At 41.7% G+C, this 10,258-nt stretch overlaps 1 protein-coding gene across 1 annotated transcript in view; it reads right to left on the bottom strand.

Annotated features, from left to right (window-relative positions):
* Positions 1-2,729: 2,729 nt before the first annotated feature.
* The window catches only part of MRE11 (MRE11 homolog, double strand break repair nuclease), a 295,143-nt gene continuing 287,614 nt past the window's right edge, over positions 2,730-10,258 (bottom strand). Inside the window, exon 20 of the mRNA XM_044284591.1 lies at positions 2,730-5,462. Within this exon, the coding sequence (XP_044140526.1) occupies positions 5,409-5,462 (54 nt within the window). The 3' untranslated portion in view covers positions 2,730-5,408. The remainder of the gene's footprint in view (positions 5,463-10,258) is intronic.

Below are 10,258 nucleotides of genomic sequence, written 5' to 3'. Positions count from 1 at the left end.
GGTGGAATTTTTATTGATTAAAATTACTACCAAGATAATTAAGCAATTAACCCACCCCCTATAAAGGGACGCCCACCCTTCAACCAGTGCTTTTTTATCTGTCCTGTGGACTTAGGACAGGTTCAGGCGCTACCTGTTACCTTATTGATTTGCTTGCTGCCAAGTCTTGGCCCTTGTGGCCCGTTTTTTTCCTAATTTCAGCCGGGATGCGGTCTCTGCCGCAGTTAGATGGAGTGGGGGGGCCTTCTGGCTCCTCTATATCCTGACGAAATCCCACTCTCTGGGCTCGGCCAGTACTCTGCCACGGTCCTGGCTGCCGCACTCCATACCCGGAAGTGCGTCAGATGATGACTTCCGGGGACAGCTGTTTGTGCTGCGCTTCGGCCCCCTGGTGTTCCTAATCAGAATTTTGCCACCAGATTTTATTCTATAAATAAATAAAGTAGTGATCACTTCCTACGCTAGGAGGAGGGTCTGTTAGCTATAAAACCACAAGTGGCATCTGTTGTGGAGCACTTCAGGCCTTGGCTGCTGCTGAGCCTTATACCTTCTTCCTCCAGGACAGAGTTCTGTTGAGGTTTCTACCGACCTTTGTCCCCAAGGTACCATCACTTAGAAATACTAATCAGACCATCACCATCCCTCTCCCTTATCTCCGGAGGAAGAAGCCCACCATTCCTTGGACATTTCAAGAAATCTCAGAATCTACCTGAACAGAACTGCAGACTTCAGATGATCCGAACACCTCCTGCTGTCCTTGTCGGGAAAAAACAAAGGTCTAAAGGCCTCTCAACCCTCTTTGAGTAGATGGGTAAAACAGGCAATCCATTAAGCTTTTCTAGCTCAGGGGTTGGCTCCTCCATTCTTCGTCACTGCCCACTCTACAAGGGCAGTATCTACTTCGTACGCGGAGAAAAGTTTTGTTCCGCTAGAACAAATCTGTGCTGCAGCCTCTTGGAGCTCCCACAGCACCTTTATAAAGCATTACCGCCTAGACTCTAGGTGCTCTGAGGGAGTGGCATTTGGATGTACCATTCTCAGTGCCACCCTCTCATAAAAAAAAAATATGAATTTGTCTGTTGCTCCTTGCTAGGTCCCCACTTGTGCTGCTGGTTAGGACGTAAGGGAAGCGTTAATTTTAACGTAAATTTGTTTTCCCTTAGTCCTAACAGCAGCACAAGTGGGGAGTTCTCCAGTGAAACTGGTAGGACAGGTGGAATTTTTATTGATTAAAATTACTAACAAGATAATTAAACAACCCACCCCCTATAAAGGGACGTTTGCCCTTCAACCAGTACTTTATCAGCAAGTATAGAAAACAAAAAAAATAGGCTGGGAAATTTGTGTGCTGCTGTTAGGACTAAGGGAAAACAAATTTACGTTAAAATTAACGCTTCTCAGCAATGCGGGCACATATAAACATGAGACCAACACAGAAGTCTTCAGCTGCCAAGCGCACAAGTAACAGGTCAGCCAGTTTTGATAGATACAAATCTGCTGACAGATGCCCTTTAGCTAGGAAAGATGCGTAGATGCTCCCCGGCCCATGCAAGACGATGACGCCTGTGGTCAGGTACCCTTGCAGGTCGTTTAGCACGCAGACCACACTGATGTAAACGGTTTTGAATGGTCTGACACTTGGGTGCCTCTCACCTCACTTAAATGTGCCTAGAGTTGTGTGGTACTCATCATCCGGTTCCACAGGGCATTGTTCCTAATCAAGTGGTCATCAGTGTGGGATGTGGCCAAAGGATGTCCACGTCTATCCCTTTCTGTGACTCTTCCAGTCAGTCTGTTGCAACCTGCTGATGACACTCTAAGCTCAGTGGTCACATCCTGCTTGAAGCCTCGCAATGGTGAAGTACTATTGATCAATGGTTAGATGTTGCCTTGGTCTCATGATATCAAAATGTGAACAGCAATTCAAATTGAACCACAAAATTTATTAGGCTATTCACGGATCATACACCTTGTGAATCTTGTCGTTAAGCTCCTTGTTAGAGAACAGCAAGTTGTACAAAAAGTACTGAAACATTCAACAGTTGGACATGTGCATGCAAAAGTTTAGAGAAGGTGCCATTAAGTTCCACTGTAAAGGTTAGAGTGCATTTTGGTTCATCCTGAAATTTCACCCAGAAGCCAAATATCTCTAACTTTTTGTGAGTAGTGTATATAGGGGAGTTAAAGGCATTATCCAGTGACTATCCTGAGGACAGGTAATCATTATTAGATCAGCGGGGGTCCAAAACCTGGCACCCATGCCGGTCAGCTGTTTGGAGGATAGGTCAATATATTACTGGATAACACCTTTAATAAGTATATTAGTCAAGTTGGACAGCAGCACACACTGCAAGGGGAGAAGATTGTAACCTCGGCAGTGCTGATACAGAGTAGATACAATAAACTACGCTCCTTTTCACACATGCACACAGAACAGACAGACATATGGTGAGTGGAGCGGCAGTCACCACAGTAGCGGCAAGATAACTATAGTTGGCGTATTTGCCCTAGTAATGTACAACTTGTGAAAACATGGTCCTCCCACCATATCCAATAGTAAAAACGGACTTACAACCACTTCTCCCTATGGCTATGAGAGTATATGACTTTGTAAAATGGCCGATTGCCTACCAGCAGCTTCGCCTTCCACACCTTTAAAGGTTCATACATCCACGCATATGGATGAGGTTGAATATTAAATGAACCATAAAAAACTGACAAGAAAAAATAAAAAAACACGAATCTTTATTATGAAAAACATTTAACATTCCAGCAATTTTTGCAAACACCACCCCATCCCAGGGTTACATAATAATGAGCAGCAGGCCACCACATACCAAGAGAAAAATTAAACCAGCAGAAGAAAATAAAATTGCACGTAATGACATTTCCATAGCCCTTTGAATCAGAATGAGTCACGTATCAAAGGTCTCTGCTAACAACCTCCATTATACTGAAGATTTCTCCGAGCAGAATTGCAGGCAATACATTGTGTGTTTACCTAGCGCTTATTCAGAAAATAATGGTTTACACGCTCGGGCCACTTTTGTAGAACATTTTCAGCAGACTTATTACTTTTATATTTATAATATACAGTAGATGTGAAGGACTGTTTATTCATGACTGTTCAACTCATGGTAGGCTGCCTTTTTTTGTTGTTGCATAGATTAAGGATAGGTTACTCTAACTACCGGGGACACAAAATGGCTGATTTCACTATGTACCCATAAAGGATGGGGGGGGGGGGGGGGGGGGGGGGGACAACAAACTTTTGGGTTGGGTCAATTAGATGTGTCACATCCATAAAGGCTCAGGAGCTGGTCCCGGTAGTTTCTTCGAGTTGCTACAGTACCTCTCCGATGTCATTAGTGGAAGTTACGATGAGTGATAGGATTCCATAACTCTTCTCCAGTCCATCGGGTGGTGCCGACACAAACGTGTTGGCATGTGTCACTGAATACCAGAGAATCCATGGCTGCATTACAACAATTGGATTACGACCATTTACACTCTTAAAGGAAAACTCGGCACAGTGTTTCTCAAAGATTTTTTCATACTTCTCTTACTGCACATGTATAGCCATCCTGATCTTCGAGAGCGTTAAGCTAATTTAATCCAGAATGGGGAACTGTGAGCTGTCACTGCTTGTATGTCAAGTCAGCCCCTGCCAAATGCACTGGGTAAAGATGCTTAGATCATGACTTCAGTATAGAGTCAATCAATGGAGTCCGTCGAGAGCCCTGCAGCCAAACCAATGACCTCAGGAGAGAAATCGGATTTAATGTTAAATATTAAAAGGGATTCTTCATTAAAGGGGCTGTTAATTTTGTGGTTACCCCAGTGGCCAATCTGATTGTGATTCCCTCCAATAATGTTCTTCACAGGTCACTACGGTATTTACAGGCATTTGCAATCATATGATCAAAAGAATAAAAAAAAACTCGCTAGGATATGCCATTAATGTCAGATATGAGTGGGTGCCAGATCTGAGACCTGAACCTATCTCCAGAACGGGACCCACAAAGTGAACAGGGAGCAGCTGTATGTGTGGCCAACCTACTTTCACCGCTATGGGAGTTCTGAAAATAGCCAAACACTGGCTCGGCTATATCTGGCAGTCCAGTAGCGGAGAATGGAGACACGGTTGCCCTTGAGCCATGTGCTCTCCATTCACTGCTATGGGAATTATGAAAATACTACTACTGTCAAGTATCAGCTTCCTAGCTGCTGTCAGTCTACATCACGGGCAGTTATCAGTTTTAAAGCTGCTGAAAGTCTTGTCTCCAGCAACTACCAGTTCTCCAGCTGTTGTCAGTCTTGGTCATTGTCAATTACCAGTTCATCAACTGTTATTAGTCTTGGCTATTGTCAACTATCAGCTTCCCAAGTGTTGTCCTTTTTGGTCACCTAACAAGTATGTGTTCATTTTTGTCATCAGTACTACAGTGATTATCAGTCATGGCTGTCAACTTTCAGTTCTGCATCTATTTCAGTATTGGTCATTGTCAACTATCAGATCTACAGTTATATGCAGTCTTGGTAGTTGCTTTCAGATTTGTCTTTTGTTGTCATCCATCAGTTACAGCTGTTCTCAGCTTTGGCTGTTATCAACTATCAGTTCTCTGGCTGTTTTTAGTCTTGGTTGTTGTCAACTATCAGTTCTACAGCTGTTGTCAGTCGTGGTCATTGTCAATGAGCAGTTTTATGGCTGTTTTTAGTCTTGGTTGTTGTCAACTATTAGTTCTACAGCTGTTGTCAGTCATGGTCACTGTCAATGAGCAGTTTTACGGCTGTTTTTAGTCTTGGTTGTTGTCAACTATCAGTTCTACAGCTGTTGTCAGTCTTGGTCATTGTCAATGAGCAGTTCTATGGCTGTTTTCAATCTAGACAGCTAGAAGTTTTCAGCTCCTGTCAATCACACCCATTTATTAGTTCTGCAGCTATTCTGTCTATCCTTAGCAGCTTCTAAACATTCTCTAACTCCTGAAAAAGGAAGCAGAATAGGACATGCTGAAAATGCAATTTGTACACAAGCTGTAGAGTAGCAGTTGTGGGTGCGGTTTAAAATGTCATAAATATAAGGCACAGGGGGTATCTTAACCTTTTCACAAAACACAAATTATCTAAAAATTTATATCTGAAAACCGATTATAGACTTTTCCATTAACAAATTAACATGACAAAAGGAGACTCCACCAGGCCGCTAAGAGCAGAAGATGATTGGGACAAGTACAGACGTGAGATCAATACTTGTCAAAGCAACGTGCCTTCATAATCATAGTGCATATCGGAGTGAAAAGGGCAGACAACTGCTAATAAAATAAGAGACTGGATGGTTCTTTGATGCCTCTCATTACTGCTGACGAAGTAGAAAAATGTGATGACAGCCTTAATTGGGCTAACAACATCTACCGCCGATTTCTTCTAGATGATGCAGTGCTCTTGAAAGGATCAAACTCATCCTGGAATAAAGAAGGGAAAAGATGTGTTATTCGAAGTTTTCAAGCTACAAGCTTACTGCAATATCATAAGTATATACCATGTTTGCAGAAGTGTAACTCGATGCTCCTGGGCCACAATGCAAAATCTGGGGCATTTATCTGTCCAGTCCTGTATTACATCGGCAACCCATGTATTTGACTTGACACTGTGTAATGCTTATTTATTCCTGTGGTGGCGCTGCAGGGATATTCAACACCTACCTCTAGGTTTCCCCACAGATTAGAACTGATTGCTAGGGATAGCAGCAGGTAGACACTTTGTCATCAGCTTGTCAAGTAAACCTTCTATCAAACGGAGACTATACAAAGAGGAGAACCCCTTTAACCTGCTTAAAACACAGTCTCCTGCAGTAAAGAGATGGCCTCTGCAGTGTTTCTGTCCAGCAGGGCAGGGACTGCAACCTTGGGCTGTGAACCCCTGCTTTAAAGTCATGACCCATTACCAAAGTAATAGCTATATGGAATATGTTTCTCTAAGGTTGGTCCACATGTAGCTGTTTGTAGGAGTTTTTTGAGCCAAAGCAAGAAGTATATTGGAAGAAAGTGAAAAATGAAAAGGTAAGACCTATACTTCTATCTGCTGGATCCACCTCTGGCTTTGTCTCAAAAAATGCCAGAACCCCTATGTGTGAACCCACCCTTATAATGTATTTTTTTCAGGGATCCTTGACAAAGGAACCATTAGAATTGATGATCCCCCAACTTTTTGTTGAGATTCTAAAGGGATTATTGACTACAAGAAATACATGGCAGGAGAGCATGTTACCAAGATAAAAGATCTGACTGCCCAGACCCCCAGTGATCCTTGAGATGCCCATCTGTCGGGGGAGAGTTGGGAGCTCGCGATGCACATTAGACAGTTGTTCTACCCTGCTGAAAACTGCAGGTTCAGATTTTCTGTAGCATATATCTTACAAAAAACTTAAATCAGCATTTCTTGAAAAAAAATAATAAAAAACAAACACCCCAACCTCTAAGAAAATAAATAAAACATACGCATATACTGTATATCTCACGTATGTATACACATGGGAGTCTCCATTCACCCTCCTGAATCTTGACCACTGATATGGTAATTAAATTGTCCAGTCGCTCCCACACCCATCCCTGCCAGACTTGTTGCAGTCATTTTCTGTTCATGCTAAGGTTTTTTTTTCTTTATTTTATACAACCATTTGCTTTCTGCCAATGATGTTTAATCTGTAGGCAACATGTTATAGAGCAGCAGGAACAGAGCAGACTCATATAGTGTTGTGTAAAATAAATATTTTGTAATGTACAGAATATTATCCCATCTCAGTAGGACAGCCTTCCCTGAATGATTATGTATACAGAAACAGCCGTCAGTCATTAACTAGCACCACCCACTGGACTCTTAAAACGTACCTGAGTTTTCAAAACAAAGTTTACATAATGGCTGTGTTTCATTGTAATAACTGTGAAGGACCAAATCTTTTTTTGGGGCTTCTTTAATGTCTTCCTCAACCATATAATTCCCTGTTTCACCTGCACAGCTAGAAGCATTTCTCTCACAAGCAGGGGGCGTCTCCCTTCTGTGCAATATGCCAGTACTGTATACACTGCCCTCACTTCCAAACTATATTTGTTTGTTTTTTTCAAGGGAGCTCAGAAAGCTGATACGGAGGTAGTAATCACATTTAAAAACACACAAGAGGTCCTCTGCCCTTCAGAAGCAGTACACTATATAAGCAGTTCTTCCACCAGGTTCAGGTTCTCAGCTAGGTCTGACAATCCCCCATTTTCTGTGAACTGTCTTTTGTGTCTCTGTTACTATAGACGGCTCTAGCATGACAACAGGCAGTGGACTGCCAGTTAGGTGGAAGTGAGACCCCTAATGGCTATGTTTTTTCAGGTGGATGAAGGCAGATTTTTTAAATAAAGTGATTTAGAAATGTCTTAATTAAACCATCCATCCTCTAATTAAATTAAATTGTGTGAAACAGCGACTCTTTAAGCCAAGAATGAGCAGAGATTTAAATGAATAAATGACAAGTTCTACTGAATATCTGCCCACAAAACTATATATCTGCTCAGTTCCTCCTGCTCTATAACATGCTGGCTCAGATCAGTCACCAAGGTCAACATGTTTCCCAGGCTGATGCTGGAACAATCTGTATGACACATTTTTCTATTATTTTGTACCTGCACCCAATATAGCCATCTCCACAAAGCGCTTATGACCACGCATTGCAACTTATAACTACACAAAGACATAAAGGCTTACATAATGCAGCCACTAACAGGTATGACACAATGATAGACTAACACTGGATTTAAAGCTCCATTGCTCTGGGTCACTGAAGCTGTAAAGTAAATTTTTTGAGGCTGAAGGTCAGATTTGTATCATGCACCTACAACACACACACACACACACACACACACAGTAAAACCCACATGACATGAGTACACAGCCAGTTCTGCCTCCCTGTTACTCCCTGTAAATTATGTATGAACCAACAGTACTGCCTCCCTGTTACCATCTGTAAGCAACATAGAAGTGCTCTCATTAACCACTTCAGCCCCGCTAGGTGAAACCCCCTTCATGATCAGGCCACTTTTTACACTTCGGCACTACACTACTTTCACCGTTTATCGCTCGGTCATGCAACTTACCACCCAAATGAATTTTACCTCCTTTTCTTCTCACTAATGGAGCTTTCATTTGGTGGTATTTTATTGCTGCTGACATTTTTACTTTTTTTGTTATTAATCAAAATGTAACGATTTTTTTGCAAAAAAATGAAATTTTTCACTTTCAGCTGTAAAATTTTGCAAAAAAAACGACATCCATATATAAATTTTTCGCCAAATTTATTGTTCTACATGTCTTTGATAAAAAAAAAAATTGTTTGGGCAAAAAAAAAAATGGTTTGGGTAAAAGTTATAGCATTTACAAACTATGGTACAAAAATGTGAATTTCCGCTTTTTGAAACAGCTCTGACTTTCTGAGCACCTGTCATGTTTCCTGAGGTTCTACAATGCCAAAACAGTAGAAAACCCCCACAAATGACCCCATTTCGGAAAGTAGACACCCTAAGGTATTCGCTGATGGGCATAGTGAGTTCATAGAACTTTTTATTTTTTGTCACAAGTTAGCGGAAAATGATGATTTTTTTTTTTCTCTTTTTTCCTTACAAAGTCTCATATTCCACTAACTTGCGACAAAAAATAAAAAATTCTAGGAACTCGCCATGCCCCTCACGGAATACCTTGGGGTGTCTTCTTTCCAAAATGGGGTCACTTGTGGCGTAGTTATACTGCCCTGGCAATTTAGGGGCCCAAATGTGTGAGAAGAACTTTGCAATCAAAATGTGTAAAAAATGCCCTGCAAAATCCGAAAGGTGCACTTTGGAATATGTGCCCCTTTGCCCACCTTGGCAGCAAAAAAGTGTGACACATCTGGTATCGCCGTACTCAGGAGAAGTTGGGGAATGTGTTTTGGGGTGTCATTTTACATATACCCATGCTGGGTGAGAAAAATATCTTGGTCAAATGCCAACTTTGTATAAAAAAATGGGAAAAGTTGTCTTTTGCCAAGATATTTCTCTCATCCAGCATGGGTATATGTAAAATGACACCCCAAAACACATTCCCCAACTTCTCCTGAGTACGGCGATACCAGATGTGTCACACTTTTTTGCTGCCAAGGTGGGCAAAGGGGCACATATTCCAAAGTGCACCTTTCGGATTTTGCAGGGCATTTTTTACACATTTTGATTGCAAAGTTCTTCTCACACATTTGGGCCCCTAAATTGCCAGGGCAGTATAACTACGCCACAAGTGACCCCATTTTGGAAAGAAGACACCCCAAGGTATTCCGTGAGGGGCATGGCGAGTTCCTAGAATTTTTTATTTTTTGTCGCAAGTTAGTGGAATATGAGACTTTGTAAGGAAAAAAGAGAAAAAAAAAAATCATAATTTTCCGCTAACTTGTGACAAAAAAAAAAAATTCTAGGAACTCGCCATGCCCCTCACGGAATACCTTGGGGTGTCTTCTTTCCAAAATGGGGTCACTTGTGGCATAGTTATACTGCCCTGGCAATTTAGGGGCCCAAATGTGTGAGAAGTACCTTGCAATCAAAATGTGTAAAAAATGGCCTGCAAAATCTGAAAGGTGCACTTTGGAATATGTACCCCTTTGCCCACCTTGGCAGCAAAAAAGTGTGACACATCTGGTATCGCCGTACTCAGGAGAAGTTGGGGAATGTGTTTTTGGGTGTCATTTTACATATACCCATGCTGGGTGAGAGAAATATCTTGGCAAAAGACAACTTTTCCATTTTTTTTATACAAAGTTGGCATTTGACCAAGATATTTTTCTCACCCAGCATGGGTATATGTAAAATGACACCCCAAAACACATTCCCCAACTTCTCCTGAGTACGGCGATACCAGATGTGTCACACTTTTTTGCAGCCTAGATGCGCAAAGGTGCCCAAATTCCTTTTAGGAGGGCATTTTTAGACATTTGGATCCCAGACTTCTTCTCACACTTTAGGGCCCCTAAAAAGCCAGGGCAGTATAAATACCCCACATGTGACCCCACTTTGGAAAGAAGACACCCCAAGGTATCCAATGAGGGGCCTGGCAAGTTCATAGAATTTTTTTTTTTTCGCATAAGTTAGCGGAAATTGATTTTTTTTTTTGTTTTTTCTCACAAAGTCTCACTTTCCGCTAACTTAGGACAAAAATTTAAATCTTTCATGGACTCAATATGCCCCTCAGCAAATACCTT

Source organism: Bufo gargarizans, chromosome 3 (assembly GCF_014858855.1).
Source record: "Bufo gargarizans isolate SCDJY-AF-19 chromosome 3, ASM1485885v1, whole genome shotgun sequence".
Lineage (NCBI taxonomy): Eukaryota > Metazoa > Chordata > Amphibia > Anura > Bufonidae > Bufo > Bufo gargarizans.
The sequence above is the reverse complement of the archived record's forward strand: the minus strand, read 5'-3'. Positions and strand labels throughout refer to the sequence as shown.